Here is a 21,125-nt window from a genome sequence, read left to right on the forward strand (position 1 = left end):
CGTTAACGAGATATATAGTATACTGTTATGAATAGCTTATAATTCTGACATATCGCTCTTTAGAAAAGCTTTTTTTTGTTTGTGATTTTGAAGATGAAGCTCTTGGCATCAATTCAGTCAATTGTTTATCTTTTCTTAATAAAAAAAATAAGTCATATTAATATCTCTAATCCTAGCATTTAATAATTTTCTATAGCGATTCAAACTCCAATTTCTTGCGGGTTCATTGAAGTAAGAGACATTCTTGTGAAATAAGTAAGGCTAAGTCAGCCGTCAACTTGAAACTATCCAAGCTAGCAGGTTTAGAATAGTCTTTGGGAAAGATTACTTAGCAATTAAGGGAGGAGAAGTATGAACAATCAAGTTCACGTTAAAATCTCTTTGAACTATTCTTCTGATCAAAGATCTCCTACTTCTCCCTAGGATTTTCACTAATTAATACAAGATTATTCAGCCTAATCGAACGCCATGTCATCAGCTATTTAACATTTTGAAATATCGTATGAGCCATGAGGAATAACGTGCGATGCGCACAAGTGGTATTTCTTTGTTCTACCAAACCCAAGACGGGAAAAGAGAAAAGTATAATAGCAGCAAATTACATCATAAGATAGAAATTAGAAGTCAAATCTCGGTTAAATGATATATATTCTCACTTTAACTTATTCTTTAAAGTATGCTTAGTTTGATACAAACATCATATGCGAATAACTAATTTTTATATTTACTCTCCAGCAGTTTCTGCATTCGTCTACTAATCCTTGTCAACCCTTTTTCGCATGGACAGACCAGGGCAAAGCTTAGGCTGTTAAGGAAGATCAGAAACCTAAAACATGAACAAAAAATAGTGAGAATTGACCAACTGGCAACCGCCTCACCACTTAAACACCCTTTCTTTTCTGCAACTCCATCCCTTGCAAAGTGATGCCAGCGTACTGCCATTTGCCTTTGAGGTCACTACCAAAGTCAAAAAGAACATCTCCCCAAAAGCTCTGCATAAATTAAGTTCATATAATCACTATGAACTTAACTCTCTTGCTCCAACTCTGTTTAGGTGTATAAAACAACAAATTACTGATCAAATCTTATGCATTGTCAATAACAATTTCAAGAAGCAAAAATTCAGAGGCAAAAGAACTATCAAATTTAACAAAGTTACAAAAGGCAAAGATCTTACCATTTGTTTAAGAGAGCACAAAATGCTTTCAAACTGCAAGCTCAATCATTACTCGAACTGAGACCTTAAAGGTTGAATAGCCCACGAAGGTGGAGGTGCCTGAAGCAGGATTGGTTTCCCAGTAATAGGATGCTCAAAAGATAAACTTTCTGCATGAAGATCATGGCCATCATATCTGCTGCCTTTCCAATCATAGACACCTTCATATCTTACATCTCCTCGTATAGGAATTCCAAGATACTGGCAATGCAAGCGAATTTGATGTGTTCTTCCGCTTTGAGGGCTTGCCCTGACCAAAATCTCATCGTTCTTCAAGTCACAACCAATGGCTGATTTCTCTTGAACTATGACTACAGCTTCATCCTTTTGTAAGTCCGAAACCTCTTTCAAACACCCACTGTTCACTGATAATACTTCGAAAGAGGTCTCCATGTGTTTAACAAGTGATCCACCTGGCAGTTTCCTGCCCACATCTGATGCAGCATAAACACGCCAAGCTCCATATTTTGATCGGCCATGACCTGATTTAACAGTTATTTTTTCCCATTTTGGAGCAAGCCCAACACAGAAAGCCAGGTATGTTTTCCGCACCTTATGGTCTGTAAATGCTTTTACAAACTTGGCTGCTACTTTGTGCAACTTAGTAATCAACATCACACCACTTGTATCACGATCAAGTCTATTAGCTAAATGAAGCTCGGAAACATTAGCCCCTGAAGATATTAAACGTGGTGATTAAAACGCAAGGAAACCTCACAAGTACCCAAGTGGTATTTGTCAATTTATTTCTTCACTTAAAAAATAAGATGATTAAAATGTCTTTTCACAAAACAACTTACGGACATCCATAAGTCCCCAAAGGACCATGAACTTCATTCCTCTCCTCTCCCAAAACCATCTCTAGGCATTTAAAAGCCTCTATTTGATTATACATGGTGAATAAACAGAAGTACAAGAGTTATACATGTCAAGCAAGGATTTAGCCCATTCACAGATGTATATCATTCATCAGAAAAAGAACTAGATCATCTGTTTTTCTTCCTTCTTGTATAAGAAAGGACATTGTAATTTATTTCACTACCTTTTTTTTTTTAATTGGTAGTGTATTTCACTACTTGTTGACACACTCAATGCCTAATTCCTTCATATAATGAGCTACAGCACATTGTTTCCACTATATAAATAGTTTTGATAACAAGATCCCCTGTACCGTGTGTGATAACACTAGATAGGATAGGACTAGAGGCAGAGTAAATAATTCTATCAGAAAGGTGGTTCTTATATTATCCTTCCAGAGTGGGAGTAGGTGGAGACTATTAGGGGCTAGTTGCACCGAGATTATAATACTTAATACAAGGATTATTATACGACAAATAATAATATAAGGATCATATATAGACATACATGGATTGTCATGCGGTGAATAATAATACATGGATTGTTATAACAATGCATGTATTGTTATGTGGAGATCGCGATATACCTGCATTCTTATTCCACGTTCTACCTTATGTAAAATAGCAAATTTCCTTATAAGTTATGCATGTATTAGTTATACGAAGCTTTACATTAGAGACCAAAACACGTTTTAGTAATGAAGAGCAGTATTAGTAAATGAGTTCTATACCGAAAACCAATGTTTCATTAACCATGTAAAGCTTTATGGTCAGATTAGTTTATCTTATATGACAAACCAAACAAGTCCTGAGGTTTATCCTAGCCTATTGTTTACACGAAAAATCAGATAACGTTAAATTTGTATATGGTTCTAAGGATATGCGATACAATTTGATACAAATCGTATAGAGAAATAGAAATATGAGTGTTCTTGGCTATGAGAATGGGAATATTGAGCAAAACAATGAATAAGGTAAAAATAAACAAGCATCAGGTGATATCTTTCAATATGAGAAGTGATCTTTTGTTACAGTGTATTCTCTGTGTGCCCTGCTTACAAGGATACCCCTTTTATAATAGAGGGATCCTACTTCATTTATAATAAAATAAAGCATATAGTGGAGGACCCATGATGATTTGTCTCTTCCTCGATTCCCGCCAAGATTCTCTCTCTTAGTGCGGTTGTAACGGCTCTTGTCTGTGAGCTCGGCACTGGCTCGGGCTCGTTATTGGGTCGAACCCTCGGTTTTGGCTTGAGTTCGACCTCCGGGGTGGGCGTAGCGCATTTCTGACCTCGAAGCAATGTCTTGCGGACTGATTTGGTCACGGGCTCGATAAAAGTATCGAGCCGACTCCTCGATCAGCCTTCGGACTCGAGGCTCGTTTGTACTGCCTTTGGAACTCATCCCAAAATCCCACTCCTGTTGCTTACCATTCGAACTCGATCGAACGTAGGAAGGCCGAAATCTATTTCGACCGTATACAGATAGTCCCCTCGTTTCTCAGTAAGGATGTGGTGAGAATCGATATGATCTTCGACGGTTCGATCGGGTTATAAGCTGGCGTTTTCACAGGGTTCGATCATGACGTATGTGATAGTTGTCCCATCGATTTAGTCTTTTCAAGGTATTTAATGCATGTCGAACGGTGGTCGGCCACCTCTGATATTGAACCGTCACGATGCAAGCCTATAAATAACCCCTCCATCTAACATTTACCACTTTTACATCTTTCACTCTTCCAAATTTTCTTACCCTTTCTCTCTATTCCGCCGCTTGCAGAGCCATCTGCATCAATTTTTCATCTTCCTTTGCCTTTCTTTCTCTTGTATCAATGGCCAAAACTTCGAAAACTATACCTCAGAAGGAGAAAGCTTCTTCTTCATGACCGTCCGACGACAAGGCGCCGGTGGAGCCGCCTACCTATGAGTATGTTCCCGGCCCGTGTATTCTGAAGATCGATTTTAAGGTTGAGAATCCTTCATCTGTTCCGGGTCGATGTGAGCATGTGTCGATGTACATGTGCTCGATAACGGAGGGTAATCTCGAGGCTGTGAGGAAAGACTGCAACTGGGGTCCCGAGGTTGTGTTACAAATTCCCTCCCCCGAAGAGAGCGTCATCATCCATGTGGAGGGGTTTTTAAGTGTTTACACTTACCCCTTCACCTTGGGTCCCGTCGACCCGGTGATCATCGATTTTTGCAAGAGATATCAGGTCACCCTTGGTCAAATTCATCCCTCTCTATGGCGTATAGTAACCTTACTTCGCTTCTTCTCCAACAAGGCCGGGGGGCTGGAATTTTCCCTGAATCACCTCATATGACTGTATCGGCCTCAAATCTTTCGAGGACTAATCAGGCTTCATCGTCGGGCATCAAAGGCTTTGATGTCGAGCATCGACGAAGACAAGGACCGGGGTTGGATGGGCCGTTATATCCGAGTGAGGACCCGTGACCTCATTTCGGAAGAGAAAATGTCGCTCCCCGAGGAATGGAATTTCGACCGTAAGTGGTTTTCATAAGACGTTGCTTTTCGAATCTTTTTTCGATTTTATCTGATGTCTTTCTCCGATATACAACTGCCCCTTGGATGCCACAAGCGGTACCCGACCTCGAGGATTGGGTTCGGAAGTTAGCCTCGACTTCCTCTTATACCGAACGTGCTTGGCGTGATTTGGCAAAAGGTAGATGGGAGGCCAAGAATCATGGTAAGGGTTGCTTCTCGTGTTCTTCGAAATATTTTTTATGCTCCATTCGTCACCGATTTCCTTTCATGCAGGTGTGACCAAGGATGCCGTTTTGAGGCCTTCGAGTGGTGAAGAAGGAACCAAGTCCCCGGTCCCGGAACCGGGGAAAGATAAGAAGCGAAAAGCTGTCCCTAGGCCAGAGGACCCCAAGCCCAAAACTCGAAGGGTGAGGAGGAAGGCAATTGCTCTTTCGATGGACTCGGTCCAACGACTGAGGGAAGAAGAAGAAGAAAAAGAGATGATGCCTCGGCTTTAGTGATCCGATCTGCGAAAGCTATCGAGGTCGCCAGAGCTTCTGAGCCGATGGCAGCTGTACCGGTCGGGGTTGATTCCGGTACCCCGAGTCTCGATCAGAGCATCCCGAGCAATTTGCTTGGGACCATGACAGTGGGTCATTTGCCTTCTCTTCCAACCTTTTCTGAGGAGGCGTTAAAGGAGGCTCGAGAATTGAAGACCCCCGATATGGGCGGAGGTTCTAGTGTATGGGATCCTTTTCGGGATTGCTTTACTGGAGTCGATGATGCCTCCGACATTGGTGATGCTTCTCTTCTCCTAGAGGAGGCCCAACGTTTCATTTCTCGGGTAATGATTTTACTGTACTTGGTTTCTTCGTTCTTTTCCAAACTTGACTTGTGTTCTTTCCCTACTGTGCAGGCCATTAGTAGGTTTCGAGTCGACTTCAGCCAGTGCGAGGTCGAGCTTCAGAAGGTCTCGGGGGAGAGAGATGCCCCGCGGCTTCTTTGCAGCCAAAAGGACGAGGCTATAAAGGACCTCCAAGCAGATTTGGCTAACGCTCGGGAAGAAGAGGCCGAACTAGATAAGCAGGTGAGCCTCGTTCTGATAGAGTATGGGTTTGACTCAACTGTGGAAGTTAACCCTTCGTTATCTCAGCTGCAGCAAAAGGTTGAAAAGATCGGGTTACTTCGGGAAGAAGTCGATCAAATCAAGGCTGAATGTAATCGGTGGAAGGAGACTATCGACCGCCTGGCTGCGGAAAAAGAAGCCATCTTGGCCAAATTATTATCGGCCGATGTTCAGCTTCGAAGCATCAAGCAAAAGGGTTCGGCTCAGGCTAAGAGGATCGAGGAGCTTGAAACACGGCTTGCTGAGGCCAAGGCGGAGGTTGAGTCGTCGAAAGTCATGGCGGACAAGTCCATTGCCGTGTATCGGGCTGATGTCGAGGCTGCTCAGATGGAGGCACGAGAGGCGGCGGATACTGCCGACACTCGACCACATTGGATTGCCGAACTTGCTAAGTGTCGGTCTCGGAGGGAGACCCTCGAGGAGATACACGATCGAGGTTTCGACCTTGCTGAAGAGATAAAAAAGGCTAAAGAGCTCGAAGCCGAAGCTAAAGCCTTGGCTTCAAATGGCGATGATGATGATGATGACGGTAGCAAGAGCGGATCCGAGAACGGGGGGAGCCCGGTAAAGAAGAGACCGTTCCTGAGGATGACCAAGAAGTTTAGTCCTTAGTTTTTAAGTTGTAATCAACCATGTAGATAATTTTGTATATTGATAATTCTGCCGACTTGCTTCTGTTTCGTGAAGATTTTATTCACGCCTTTATGAATGTTTTTACAAGTATCTAAACAACTTAATCGAATTTGGACTTCGTAGTCTCTATGATTGATCGAGTGTTTTTTCAGACTTGAAGTAATGTAGCCCTTAGGCTTATTAGTTGAGTCAATGATTCGAACTCGAAGAAATATAGCCCGTAGGCGTAATGGTCGAGTAAGTGCTTGCTCGAACTCGAAATAAAAGTAGCCCATAGGCTTATTAGTCGAGCGAACGATTCAAACTCGAATTAATGTAGCTCGTAAGCGTAATGGTCGAGTGAGTGCTTGCTCGAACTTGAAATAAAAGTAGCCCGCAGGCTTAGTCGTCGAGTGAATGATTTGAACTCGAAGTAATGTAGCCCGTAGGCGTAATGGTCGAGTGAGTGCTTGTTCGAACTCGAAATAAAAGTAGCCCGTAGGCGTAATGGTCGAGCAAGTGCTTGCTCGAACTCGAAATGAAAGTAGCCCATAGGCTTATTAGTCGAGTGAATGATTCGAACTCGAATTAATGTAGCCCGTAAGCGTAATAGTCGAGTGAGTGCTTGCTCGAACTCGAAATAAAAATAGCCCGTAGGCGTAATCGTCAAGTGAATGATTCGAACTCGAAGTAATGTAGCCCGTAGGCGTAATGGTCGAGTGAGTGCTTGCTCGAACTCGAAATAAAAGTAGCCCGTAGGCGTAATCGTCGAGTGAATGATTCGAACTCGAAGTAATGTAGCCCGTAGGCGTAATGGTCGAGTGAGTGCTTGCTCGAACTCGAAATAAAAGTAGCCCGTAGGCGTAATCGTCGAGTGAATGATTCGAACTCGAAGTAATGTATCCCGTAGGCGTAATGGTCGAGTGAGTGCTTGCTCGAACTCGAAATAAAAGTAGCCCGTAGGCGTAATCGTCGAGTGAATGATTCGAACTCGAAGTAATGTATCCCGTAGGCGTAATGGTCGAGTGAGTGCTTGCTCGAACTCGAAATCAAAGTAGCCCATAGGCGTAATCGTCGAGTGAATGATTCGAACTCGAAGTAATGTAGCCCATAGGCATAATGGTCGAATTTATCTTTAATTCTGTTTGCGTAATAAATCTCCAAATAGAGGAATTTTTCTTGGGTATAAGATGTCGGTAAAGAGGAGAACTTTCTTTGCAAGTCACTACACATGTGTTCATGTTTTGCGCCTGGGTTCGGGCCAACTACATGAGCATGGTTCGTTTTGACCATTTGGCTCTTACAACTTTTCCTAATGGAACCCTGTTGTTGCGAAATAACTTTCTTGCATCTGAACTTGATACATTTGAGGGCCTAATGCCCCCCAGTATTCGAGGTCGATTGTAAAGAGGCCTCGGATACTGTTGTAAGTGCAGCACGATCATTGGTTGCCTCGTTAAAAACCTTGCCGAAAAATCCATTTGGGATAAAACCGATCTAAGGGAAAAAGAGCGCAACGCGTGCTTTCAGATCTATGGCTTCGTATCGAAGGATCCACCTTAGCTCCTGATCGGACTTCTGCAGGGGTCAGTTTTGTAATGTAGATGAATATGGAGGGGTCGTACCTTAGCAGTAGTATCGTTTTAGATGTGACACATTCCAATTGCTTGATAGTTGTTTGCCGTTTATAATACCGAGCCTGTATGATCCCTTTCCGACGTTCTCGAGAACCTGATATGGTCCTTCCCAGTTCGGTCCTAGTTTTCCTTCGTTTGGATTTCTGGTATTGAGGGTGACTTTTCTTAGCACTAAGTCCTCGGGCTTGAAATGGCGGAGCTTGGTTCTTCGATTATAATATCTTTCGATTCGTTGCTTTTGGGCGGCCAATTGGACGAGAGCAGCTTCTCGTTTTTCGTCCGATAATTCGAGGCTAATGTTCATAGCCTCGTTATTTGATTCTTCAGTTGTGTATCGAAATCTGCTACTGGGTTCGCCGATTTCGACTGGTATCAATGCTTCGGACCCATATACTAAGGAGAACGGGGTTGCCCCCGTACTGGATTTTGACGTCGTTCGATATGCCCAAAGGACTTCGGGTAGGATTTCTCTCCACATTTCTTTAGCGTCGTTCAGCCTTTTCTTTAGGTTCTGAATGATGGTTTTATTCGTTGACTCGGCATGTCCGTTCACACTGGGGTGATACGGTGTAGATAATATCCTTCTTATTTTGTGATCCTCGAAGAATTTCGTCACTTTGCTGCCCACAAATTGTTTCCCATTGTCACATACTATTTCGGCGGGTATCTCGAATCGACATACGATATGATCCCAGATGAAGTCTATAACTTCTCTCTCTCTCTTACTTTCTCGAACGCCTGTGCTTCGACCCATTTAGAGAAATAGTCAGTCATAAATAAAATGAATTTAGCTTTACCTGGTGTCGATGGCAGAGGGTCGATGATATCCATTCCCCATTTCATGAATGGCCATGGGGATAGGACTGAGTGAAGTTGCTCTCCGGGTTGATGGATCATTGGTGCAAACCTTAGACATTTGTCACATTTTTGAACAAATTCCTTCGCATCTTTGCCCATATCGATCCAATAATACCCTGCTCTGATTATTTTTCGGACTAATGGATCGGCACCGGAGTGATTCCCATAAGTGCCCTCGTGCACCTCACGTAGGATGTAATCGGTATCTCCTGGACCCAAGCATACTGCTAATGGTCCATCGAATGTCCTTCGGTATAGCGTTCCATCTGAAGCCAGCGTGAATCGAGCAGCTTTGGTCCGTAGGGCCCTTGACTCTTTAGGGTCCGATGGGAGCTTTCTGCTTTTTAAGTATTCAATATACTTATTTCTCCAATCCCAGGTTAAGCTTGTAGAATTTATCTCGGCGTGACCTTCTTCGATTCACGGATCTCGAGAGTTGAACGACAGTCTCCGAGCTCAAGTCACCTTCCTCGACCGATGATCCCAAATTCGCAAGTGCATCAGCCTCGCTGTTTTGCTCTCGTGGAACGTGCTGTAAAGTCCATTGTTTGAAATGGTGCAAAGTGACATGTAGTTTGTCCAAATACCTTTGCATTCCATCTTCTCTAACTTCGAAGGTTTTGTTTACTTGACTTACCACCAACAGAGAGTCACATTTGGCTTCGATGACTTCTGCTCCCAAGTTTTTGGCTAACTCGAGACCAGCAATCATGGCCTCATACTCGACCTCGTTGTTAGTCAACCTGGTAGTTTTAATAGATTGCCTAATAGTGTTACCTGTGGGTGGCTTTAAAACTATGCCCAAACCGGACCCTTTTACGTTCGAGGCCCCGTCCGTAAAAAGGGTCCATACCCTCGAGGGCGTACCCGACTTCAGCAGGAATTCTTTTTCGATTTCGGGTACGAGGGTTGGCGTGAAATCGGTCACGAAGTCTGCTAAAATTTGAGACTTGATGGCCGTACGGGGTTGATATTCGATATCATACCCACTGAATTCGACGGCCCATTTGGCCAATCGGCCTGATAGTTCGAGCTTGTGCAAAATATTACGAAGTGGGTAAGTTGTTAGTACGCATATGGGGTGACATTGAAAGTATGGTCGTAACTTTCTAGAGGCGCTTATCAGTGCAAGTGCCAATTTTTCTAAGCGTGGATATCTAGCTTCTGCTTCTCCTAAGGTTCGACTTATATAATAAATGGGAAATTGCGTACCTTGCTCTTCCCGAACTAGGACACCGCTTACTGCGATTTCTGATACTGCCAGGTATAAGAAAAGTTTTTCGTCTGCTTTCGGAGTGTGAAGTAGTGGTGGGCTCGACATATATTGTTTCAGTTCCTTCAGTGCCTATTGGCATTCCGGGGTCCAAGCGAAATCGTTCTTCTTTTTTAGTAGGGAGAAAATTTGTGACTTCGATCTGATGATCTCGAAATGAATCGGCCTAGGGCCGCAATTCGTCCCGTTAGCCTTTGTACAGTTTTTACACTGTCCACGATGGTGATATCTTCGATAGCCTTGATTTTATCGGGGTTAATCTCGATTCCCCGATTTGACACCATGAAGCCGAGGAAGTTGCCCGAACCGACCCCGAAAACACATTTTTCGGGATTGAGCTTCATGTTGTATTTCCTCAAAATCTCGAACGTTTCCTGCAAATGGGTCAGATGGTCCTCTGCGCGCAGGGACTTAACTAGCATGTCATCAATATAAACTTCCATTGATTTACCTATTTGTTCTTCGAACATTTTATTTACTAGGCGTTGGTAGGTAGCCCCGCATTTTTTAGCCCGAAGGGCATCACATTATAACAATATGTTCCATATTTGGTGACAAATGAAGTTTTTTCCTGGTCCTCCGGGTTCATCCGGATTTGATTATACCCGGAATAGGCATCGAGAAAAGTGAGGATCTCGTAACCGGCCGTGGCATCGATCATGCGATCGATGTTGGGTAGTGGAAAAGAATCTTTGGGGCATGCTTTGTTTAAATCCTTATAGTCCACGCATATTCTAAGTTTGTTTCCTTTTTTAGGCACTACAACTATATTGGCTAGCCATTCGGGATATTTCACCTCCCGAATGGACCCTATCTTGAGAAATTTGGTTACCTCGTCTTTTACGAATGCGTGTTTTACCTCGGACTGGGGTTTCTCTTTTGCTTTACCGGTCTGAACTTAGGGTCCAAGCTTAGCTGATGCGTCGTTATGTCCGGTGGAATCCCTGTTATATCTAAATGGGACTAGGCAAAACAATCGATGTTATCGATAAGAAATTGAACAAGTTTCTTCCTGAGTTCGGGGCTCAGCCTCGATCCCAGGTATACCTTTCGTTCGGGCCAGTGCTCGATTAGTGTGACTTGCTCCAATTCCTCAATTGTTGATTTGGTGGCGTCGGAGTCATCGGGAATCACGAAGGATCGAGGGACCCTTTGATCATCATGTTCTTCGATCATCTGGTTATCTGGTTGGGTCGAAGCCGATGTTTGTGATTGCTATTTGGTGTCTCGTTCTCCTTCCAATGTCGATCCGATGTCGATCCGAAGGCGAGGATATTGGTTTGGCTTCCTCGACGGCGAACATTTCTTTTGTGGCTGGTTGTTCTCCGTACACTGTTTTGACTCCTCTCGATGTTGGGAATTTGAGGACCCGGTGTAGGGTCGAAGGTACAGTTCTCATGTTGTGGATCCATGGCCTTACGAAAAGGGCGTTATACCTCATGTCGCCTTCGATCACGTGAAACTTCGTTTCCTGGATGGTTCCGGCCACGTTTATTGGTAGAATTACCTCGCCTTTGGTGGTTTCACATGCCATATTGAATCCGTTTAGAACCAGGGTTGCGGGTACGATCTGGTCCCGCAGGCCGAGCTGCTCTACGACCTTCAATCTGATGATGTTGGCCGAGCTACCTGGATCAATCAACACACGCTTAACTTTAGTTTTATTCATGAGTACGGATATTACTAGTGCATCGTTATGAGGTTGTGCGACCCATTCTGCATCTTCATCATTGAAGGACAAGGTTCCTATGGGTGTGTAATCCTGAGTTCGAGATCGATTTTCTTTCACAATCGATGTTTTGGTACGTTTAAACACTGGTCTCTGAGGGGTATCGGCACCGCCGATGATCATGTGAATGACGTGCTACGGCTCTCCCTGCTCGTTTTGCTTGTCGAAATCCCTGTTTTTAAAATGGTTCCTCGCCCTATCGCTCAAAAATTCCCGAACGTGGCTTTTGTTAAATAACCGGGCTACTTCCTCTCTTAGTTGCCTGCAATCTTCCGTTCTGTGGCCATGGGTGCCATGATATTTGCACATTTGATTGGGATTCCTTTGGGCAGGATCGGTCTGCATTGGCCGAGGCCATCTAGTGTCTTAGATGCACCCGATAGCAGACACGATGGCGGATGCATCAATGCTGAAGTTATATTCCGATAACCGAGGTGCTTCTATAGGATCGACATATTTATCAAAGCCGCTCTTGCTCATAAGTCCCCGAGAATTTTGCCCTCGATCAATCTTTCGATTGTTCCGGGCGGTTGTTGCGTGTCGAACCGTTGTTCATCCGATCTGCGACGTACGGTTGATATCGGTCTCTGTTCGACCTTTGTTCTCTGTCGATCTCCCTTTGGTTTTTAGCAGTTGTCCTGTTCTGGTGCATGGATCCAGACGGAGCTCCCAACTGGTCATCTTCGACCCTAATTTTCGATTGATATCGGTTGTGTATATCTGCCGAAGTTATTGCTGGATACTCGATCAAATTTTGCATCAGTCGACGCGATGCTATCGAACTTTGCTCGTTCAACCCTTGGGTGAAAGCTTGGACGGCCCAATCGTCTGTGACCGGTGGCAATTCCATGCGTTCCATTTGAAATCGGGATACGAATTCCCTCAGCATTTCATTACCCCTTTGCTTTACTTTGAAGAGGTCTGATTTCCTTGTTGCAACCTTTATGGCTCCAGCATGTGCCCTTATGAACGAATCTGCTAACATGGCAAAAGAATCGATGGAATTTGGCGGCAGATTGTGATACCAAATCATCGCTCCCTTCGAGAGGGTCTCCCCGAACTTTTTCAACAACACGGATTCGATCTCATCGTCTTCCAAATCGTTACCCTTGATGGCACATGTGTAAGAGGTGACTTGTTCGTTAGGATCGGTCGTACCATTATATTTGGGAATTTCGGGCATACGGAATTTTTTGGGGATTGGTTTTGGGGCCGCACTCGAGGGAAAAGGCTTTTGTATGAATTTTTTCGAATCCAGCCCTTTTATCATTAGCGGAGCTCCCGGGATCTGATCGACCCTGGCATTGTATTTTTCCACTCTCTTGTCGTTGGCTTCGACTCGTTTTGTGAGTTCCTCGAGCAATTTAGTAATTTCGGGAGTGGTCCCCAATTCTTGCTCGTTTGATTTCACTATGGCGAGCTCCGTTCTGTGGGTGATTTCTCGAAGCGGATTGGGATCCGGCCTGCTTTGTATATGAGTTTGGCTCTGCAACTGAGATATCGCTACTTGTTGGGCTTGTAACATCTCGAAGATCATGCGCAAGCTGACTCCGATTTCTCCCACGTTATGGGTGTCTCGAGCTACGGATCGAGTACCACCCTGAATGCTTTTTTCCGGTTCGGAACGTTGGTTCGCCTCAAGAGCCACTTGCGAATTGACATCTAACGGTACTTCGGCTCAAATTTATGGTACTTCGATTCGAGCCTCAGTGCCATCGTCAAGTGGCCTTCCGGCCCCGGGTACCAAGTTGTTGGTTTCATCTTGAAGGTCGGCTTCGTGGTCGATAGGTAAGGCCATTGCTGATTCGAAGTTGTAAACTGGTGTGTACTGCAGATTTATATCAGACAACCACTGTTATCCTTAGCCCCACGGTGGGCGCCAAACTGTTTACCCGAAAAATCAGATAACGTTAAATTTGTGTATGGTTCTAAGGATATGCGGTACAATTTGATACAAATCGTATAGAGAAATAGAAATATGAGTGTTCTTGGCTATGAGAATGGGAATATTGAGCAAAACAATGAATAAGGTAAAAATAAACAAGCATCAGGTGATATCTTTCAATATGAGAAGTGATCTTTTGTTACGGTGTATTCTCTGTGTGCCCTGCTTACAAGGATCCCCTTTATAATAGAGGGATCCTACTTCATTTATAATAAAATAAAGCATATAGTGGAGGACCCATGATGATTTGTCTTTTCCTCGATTTCCGCCAAGATTCTCTCTCTTGGTGCGGTTGTAACGGCTCGTCTGTGAGCTCGGCACTGGCTCGGGCTCGTTATTGGGTCGAACCCTCGGTTTTGGCTTGAGTTCGACCTCCGGGGTGGGCGTAGCGCATTTCTGACCTCGAAGCAATGCCTTGCGAACCGATTTGGTCACGGGCTCGATAAAAGTATCAAGCCGACTCCTCGATCAGCCTTCGGACTCGAGGCTCATTTGTACTACCTTCGGAACTCATCCCAAAATCCCACTCCGGTTGCTTACCACTCGAACTCGATCGAACGTAGGAAGGCCGAAATCTATTTCGACCGTATACACCTATGTTATTAAACGTAGTATAGTGGATAAAACAATCTCACAATCAATATATACTCTAAATTATCTTCATCCAGCCACACATGTCTCAAGGTTATCAAAGGCTCGCTTGAGGCGCGCTTAGACCTTAAAACTAGGTGACGCCCAAGTTTAACACTTTGTCTTGCTTACATAGTGCTCCATTGCTAACACAAATGCAGTAAGGCATACGCCACATCGCCCATAGAATCGGTCTTCAAAGAATACAGATAATGAATATTTTGGTAAAGTAGGAATTTAATTAATCCAAATGTTATCTGTGAGTTAATTTTCTCCACTTCAAACTCCAGATATTACAGAAAACAATCAAATATTAGTCGCAGCGTAAAAGAAGGAGGAAAGAAAACTCACCAGTGTAATTGAGTAAAGCAGGGAGTGAAGACAAAACGCTCTCGCAGTAAATTCCTTGGGGCTTATTAACCGCAATGAGCCATTCATCTTCGAAGATAATATGGCTTCTCGAAAGAGTAAAAAGAGCGGATTTTGAAGAAGCAGTTAAGGCTCTATGCGGCTCTATTTCCTTAGATAATACAGACAATGGCGGAGATAATGGTATTGGATAAACTTCTGTGGGAGAATCAAAGTAGCTTTGGCTCGCCATAGAGATGAATCGAGGGTGTCGGAAGATTTTGCCAGAGGAAGTGAGGAAATTAATCAAAGGGATTTGACAAAGAGGAAGCTTTACTGTCATTTGAGGAACTTTTGCCCCTAACATTTACCCATACTGCCCTAAAGTTTTCATTTTTAGTCCGCTACGAGCGTAAATTCAATTGGGGCGGCGGGGATTGAAGGAAAGAAAAAATTAAGAAGAAATCCTCACAAAGTTTAAGAAAAAAAATTATCCTTAAAATCTATGATCTTGAACATGAGATTTATGCTATAAAATTATATTGTATTAATAATATAATATAAAATTTAAAGTTACATTAATTTTAATATAAAAATATATCTTTTTTTTAAACAAACTAAAAGTAATTAGTTCACATGAAATATAGGATAACACAATTATTTACTATTGAGCAAAATACATATACGAGAAAGAAAGTACAATAAATCAACACTCTTTGGGTGGATGACATAATTGATATCTCTACATCTTTAAATAAAGCTTTGGGTTCGAGTTTTAAAATATAATTTAAATTAATAATCTCAAGACTTTATTTTATACGAATTTAACTAGTTGAGCGAGTGAATAAATCGTTGTTGGAAACTAAACCAAGATGAATTGATATTCCTAAATTGTCTAGGATTTGATATTTGGTAGTTTATTTAATTCATGTCTAGTTAGATTTTGTTTACCAATTTTATAGTGGAGTAGGTTTTTAGTTTTGTAGTATTATAAATAGAGGTGCTACTACTTGTTTTCTTGTAGAGAGGTAACTATGATGTAGAGATATTCAAGAATTTATGAGTTGTGAAAAAACCTCATACCACGTTCTCTCCCTAGTTTAATAAATTTCTTCTATATAGTCTTTGTTGAATTTTTTGCTTGTGCCTAAATAATTCTCTGGGTATTTCAATCCTTCAAATTGGTATCAGATCATGTGTGAGATTCTGTTAGAGTCGGTGGAAATCCAAAAAAATATATTATGGATACTCCATATTTACATGATTGCCACGTTTTCAAGTTTGATGGCAAAAATAATTTTGAAGACTGGCATCAATATATGAAATATTTTTTCAATGTTGTTGGATTATGGCTCATTATTGAAACAAGATTTGAGGAACCCCCAAAAGGTATAACATTGACAGGTGATGCGGTTATGCAATTAGAAAAAAATAAACAATTGGATTATAAGGCACGTTACTATATCACCAGCAAGGTTGAATTGCGTGTATCTAACAAATTTTTGCATGCAAAATCAACAAAGGAGGCTTGAACAATCTTGGTGAATTCACATCGAGGTTCTGCCGAAGTAAAGAAAGCCAAATTGCAAGAGCTAAGGAGACAGTATGAGTTGGCCCAAATGAAACCAACAGAGCCCGTTAAAGAATTCATTACAATAATTACTAATATTGTCAACGGCATGAGGACCAACGGAGAAGTACTAGATGAAGTTAAAATGGTTAAAAAAAATATTGTGGTCCTTGAGTATAAAATTTCACACGAAGAAGGTGGTCCTTAAGGCTACCAAAGATCTTAGCACTTTTACACTTAATGATTTAGAAGGTGAATTTGTGACATATGAGATGTCCCTGACTCAAGACACACCCGAAATAGTGGAGGAGGTGTTGCAAGCAAAGGTGAATCAACCTAAAGTAAAAGAAGAGACAAGTTATCCTAAAGAAATAAATCAAAGAGGCCATAATTTCAGAGGTAGAGGTCGTGGTAGAAGTAACTTTCGAGGCCATGGTAGAGGTAATTTTTCTTATCAACAAAGAAATAGTAACAATTTTTTGAAGGAACAACAAGGTCATCAAAAATTTTAAAGACGTGATAAATCTAAGATTCAGTGCTATAATTGTGATAAATTTGGACATTATGAAAGCGAATGTTGGTTTAATAAATATGGTAATAAAGAAGTACATGCTAAGATGACTGAAAATAATGGGGATAAACAAGAGACTTTATTGTTTTCTAGTTCTGGGGTTGAAGAAACTAAAGGGAATGAATGGTTTATTGATTCGGGCTGCAACAATCATATGAGTAGAAATAAGAAATTATTCACTGATCTGGATGAAACATTTAGAGGTACAATAAGACTTGGAAATAACGCAAAGGTACCTGCTGTTGGAAAGGGAAAAATTCGCATTATTGTGAAAGATTGTTCTTCTAATTTTATATCAGATGTATTTTATGTGCCGAGTCTTCATCATAATTTATTGAGCTTGGGGCAATTATCAGAAAAGAGGTATGATTTACATTTTAAGTATAGGATTGGCACAATCAGTGATGATAAATTTGGACTAATTGTAAAGTTTAACATGAACAATAGTCATTTGTGGCCTCTTTATCTCAATAGTGATGATTTACCTTGCTTTAGTTCTATAAACTGTGATGATACTTGGTTGTGGCATTTACGTCTTGGGCATTTGAATTTTGGGAGTTTGAAATTTCTTGTAAGAAATAATTTGGTTGATGGTTTGCCTTCTATTGATTTTTCTGACAAGAAGTGTGAGTCGTGTATTTTGGGAAAGAAATATAGAGAATCTTTTCAGAAAGGCAAGGCTTGGAGAGCTAATGCACCATTGCAATTAATTCATTAAGATTTATGCTCATTTGAAGTTTCTTCTAATGGTGGTTGTAAGTATTTTATTACTTTCATTGATGATTTCAGCCGAAAGACTTGGTTATATTTTTTGAAAAATAAATCTGATGCATGTGATATTTTAAAAAGCTTCAAAGTTTATGTGGAGAAGCAAAGTGAGTATTTTATTAAAATATTGAGGATTGATAGGGGCACTGAATTTCTTGTTTGTGATGATTATTTGAATAAGTATGGTATTAAGCATCAATTGACAGCTAGATATACACCTCAGCAAAATGACGTGGCTAAAAGAAAAAATAGAACAGTGATGAACATGGTGAGATCTATGATGCATTCCAAAAATATTTCAGAAGTTTTTTGGGCAGAAGCTATTTTCTGTGCAATTTATGTATTAAATAGGTGTCCTACACGGTCTAATTTTGGAAAAACTCCACAAGAGATCTGGACAGGTAAGAAACCAAATATTTATCATCTAAAAATATTTGATTGTCTTGCTTATGCTCATGTTCATGATGCTTTGAGAAAGAAATTAGATGATAAAGTTGAAAAGTGTATTTTTATTGGTTAAAGTCATGAGACAAAGGGTTACAAGTTGTTTAATCCAGATACAGAAAAAGTGATTATTAGCAGAGATGTGACTTTTGATGAGCAGAGTTCTTGGGATTGGTCAAAGAATGATTCTGAACCATCTAGGTCTCAACTAATAATTCCAGTCATAGAGGAAGGAAGTTCTAGCATACATCAAGAGGAACGTGCAGTAGATCATGTTCAAGCAGAGATGTCTAGTCGCCCGCAAAGACAACATCAATTACCAGCTCGTTTGCAAGATTATATTGTTGGCGATAACAATGATTTATTTGATGAAGATATTGTAAATTTGACCTTATTTGCAGATTGTGATCCAATTACTTTTGAGGAAGCTGTTAAAAATGATCGATAGGTTCATACAATGAATGAAGAAATTCATGCTATTAAGAAAAATAATACATGGGAATTGACTACTTTACCACTTTCAAAAAGATCAATCGGAGTCAAGTGGGTATACAAGACCAAGTTCAAACCAACCGGAGAAGTGGATCGCTTTAAGGCAAGATTAGTTGTTAAAGGATATAAGCAGAAGACAGGTATTGATTACTTTGAGGTATTTGTACCTGTTGCTACGCTTGATACTATTCGTATGATAATTTCTCTTGCTGCCAATAATTGCTGGAAAATTTTTCAAATGGATGTGAAATCTGCTTTCTTAAATGGTGTACTTGAAGAAGAAATGTATGTTGAGCAACCTGCTGGTTATGTCAAAAGGGGTCAAGAAAATAAAGTTTATAGGCTGAAAAAGGCATTATATGGATTGAAACAAGCACCTAGAGCTTGGTACACTCGTATTGATTCTTATTTTATTGGACATGGATTCCAGAGATGTCCATATGAGCATACTTTATATATCAAATTCAAGTGTAACGAAGATAGTCTCATTGTGTGCCTATATGTGGATGATTTAATTTTTACTGGCAATAATCCTAAATTAATTTCTGAGTCTAGGGAGGCAATGATTAGCGAGTTTGAGATGACTGATTTGAGTTTAATGTCTTATTTTCTTGGCATTGAGGTATCTCAATTAGATAATGGAATATTTATCTCTCAGAAAAAATATGTCGGTGATATTCTAAAGAGATTTAATATGGATAAAGCCAAACCAATTTTGACCTCTGTTGAAGAAAAATTGAAGTTGGTTAGATATGGGACCGGTGACCTTGTTGATGCTACATATTTTAGAAAATTGGTAGGGAGTCTAAGGTACTTGACTTCTACAAGGCCTGATATTACTTATGGAGTTAGATTAATTAGTAGATTTATGGAGACTCCACGACAATCTCACTTGCAAGCAACAAAGAGAATTTCGAGATATATTTAATGTACGCAGACTGATGGTATATTTTATTCAAAGACTAATGATAGTAGTCTTGTGGGATTTACAGACAGTGATTGGGCTAGTGATACGATACAAAGAAAGAGTACTTCTGGCTATGCATTTTATTTGGGTTCTGGTGTATTTTCTTGGTCTTCCAAAAAGCAACAAGTTGTTGCTTTATCAACAGCTGAAGCAGAGTACATGGCTGCAACAAGTAGTGCTACACAAGCATTGTGGTTAAGAAGAATGCTTGAATTTCTTCAACACAAGCAAGACAATCCTACAATAATTTTTTGTGGTAGCAAGTATGCAATTGAGTTAACAAAGAATCCATTTTTTCATGGGCGTAGCAAACACATTGATATCAAATTTTACTTTATTCGTGACTTGGTTCAAGACAAGGAGATATTTATTGAGTATCGCAAAACTGGAGAGCAAGTTGCTAATATTTTCACAAAGCCACTAAAATTGGAGTTATTCATCAAGTTGAAGAATATATTGGGCATGATCAAATTTGAAGATCTTGATTTAAGGGAGGTTGTTGGAAACTAAATCAAGATTAATTAGTATTCCTAAATTGTCTAGGATTTGATATTTGATAGTTTATTTAATTCATGTCTACCTAGGTTTTGTTTACCAATTTTATATTGGAATAGGTTTTTGGTTTTGTAGTATTATAAATAGAGGTGCTACTACTTGTTTTCTTATAGAGGATCTTCTTTGACACGCGGACCTAGTTTCCACCAACCCATGCACTTTAGGCCCTTCTGAAAGCCATGAGGCGGGGTCGGTTAGAAAAACTTCTCCTGAGCAATTCACGTATCACTTGAGTAGTAGTACGAAACCTTAAGAAAAGTCTCCCGACAGGCAATTAATCCATAATATCATCCATCGTTGGCATTATTGGATTCAAACCGGCCTATCGCTCAACATTACTGCAACTAGAATTGTCACGATTCCTCCAACTATGAATGTTTTTCACTTTTCGATTTGGATCTTCATTGGTATTTTCAATAGGACCGAGACTGCCCATTGATTTATTTAGCCCACACCTACGTTCGAACTCCTTCTTAAACAACATCGAATTAAACCACCATCTTTCCATAGAGTTTTCTTGCCCCCTATTTGCATGAAAATACAATAGATGAATAGTCTTTTCGGGAGCGATTCATCCTTCCCGAACGCAGCATACAACTCTCCGTTGTACTGCGCTCTCCAAGTGGACAAAGGAGATATGAATTCCATTTAGGCGGGTCAGGGCTTGGCTTGACCCTGTGTTCTCCCGGGTCGGAGGGTCCACAGTGGAAGGCTCCGCACCTGAGCCTCGTTAGACTCAGCTGAAGTGTAAGGTGTAAGTGAAGAAAATAGAAAGATCACGATTCAACGCCAAAAAATTTCTTGTCCCTACCATAAAGTATTCATATTTCCTGAAGTTCGGTTTGAGTGTTCATCGATCAGGTGGCTTCTTTAGCACTGGCTTACTCACAGGAAGCTGGCCTAGCAGATGACTCTTAGTTAGACTGGTACTAGTTAGGATATCACATAAGGAGAATCCCATTCGACCGCTCTACCACTGAGCTACTGAGGAACAACTGACTTAATGTTGGAAGAGGTAACTATGATGTAGAGAGATTCAAGAA

At 41.1% G+C, this 21,125-nt stretch overlaps 1 protein-coding gene across 1 annotated transcript; it reads right to left on the bottom strand.

Annotated features, from left to right (window-relative positions):
* Positions 1-617: 617 nt before the first annotated feature.
* On the bottom strand, positions 618-15,163 carry LOC107814652 (RNA pseudouridine synthase 1). Its single transcript, XM_075238543.1, has 3 exons — positions 14,719-15,163; positions 1,178-1,890; positions 618-1,046 (listed from the first exon to the last, which is right to left on the bottom strand). Exons 1-2 carry the CDS (start codon positions 15,080-15,082, stop codon positions 1,226-1,228), a joined length of 1,029 nt encoding a protein of 342 aa, XP_075094644.1. The 5' UTR covers positions 15,083-15,163; the 3' UTR covers positions 618-1,046; positions 1,178-1,225.
* Between the last annotated feature and the right edge of the window lie 5,962 nt (positions 15,164-21,125).

The sequence above is a fragment of the Nicotiana tabacum genome, chromosome 19 (genome assembly GCF_000715075.1).
Source record: "Nicotiana tabacum cultivar K326 chromosome 19, ASM71507v2, whole genome shotgun sequence".
Taxonomy (NCBI): Eukaryota; Viridiplantae; Streptophyta; class Magnoliopsida; order Solanales; family Solanaceae; genus Nicotiana; species Nicotiana tabacum.

Excerpts from the sequence above, each read along its gene's own strand:
- LOC107814652 (XM_075238543.1), bottom strand. The coding sequence starts at position 15,082 with ATGTTAGGGGCAAAAGTTCCTCAAATGACAGTAAAGCTTCCTCTTTGT. Across the intron at positions 1,891-14,718 it reads TGCTTTACTCAATTACACTG|GGGCTAATGTTTCCGAGCTT; the intron begins GTGAGTTTTCTT and ends TAATATCTTCAG.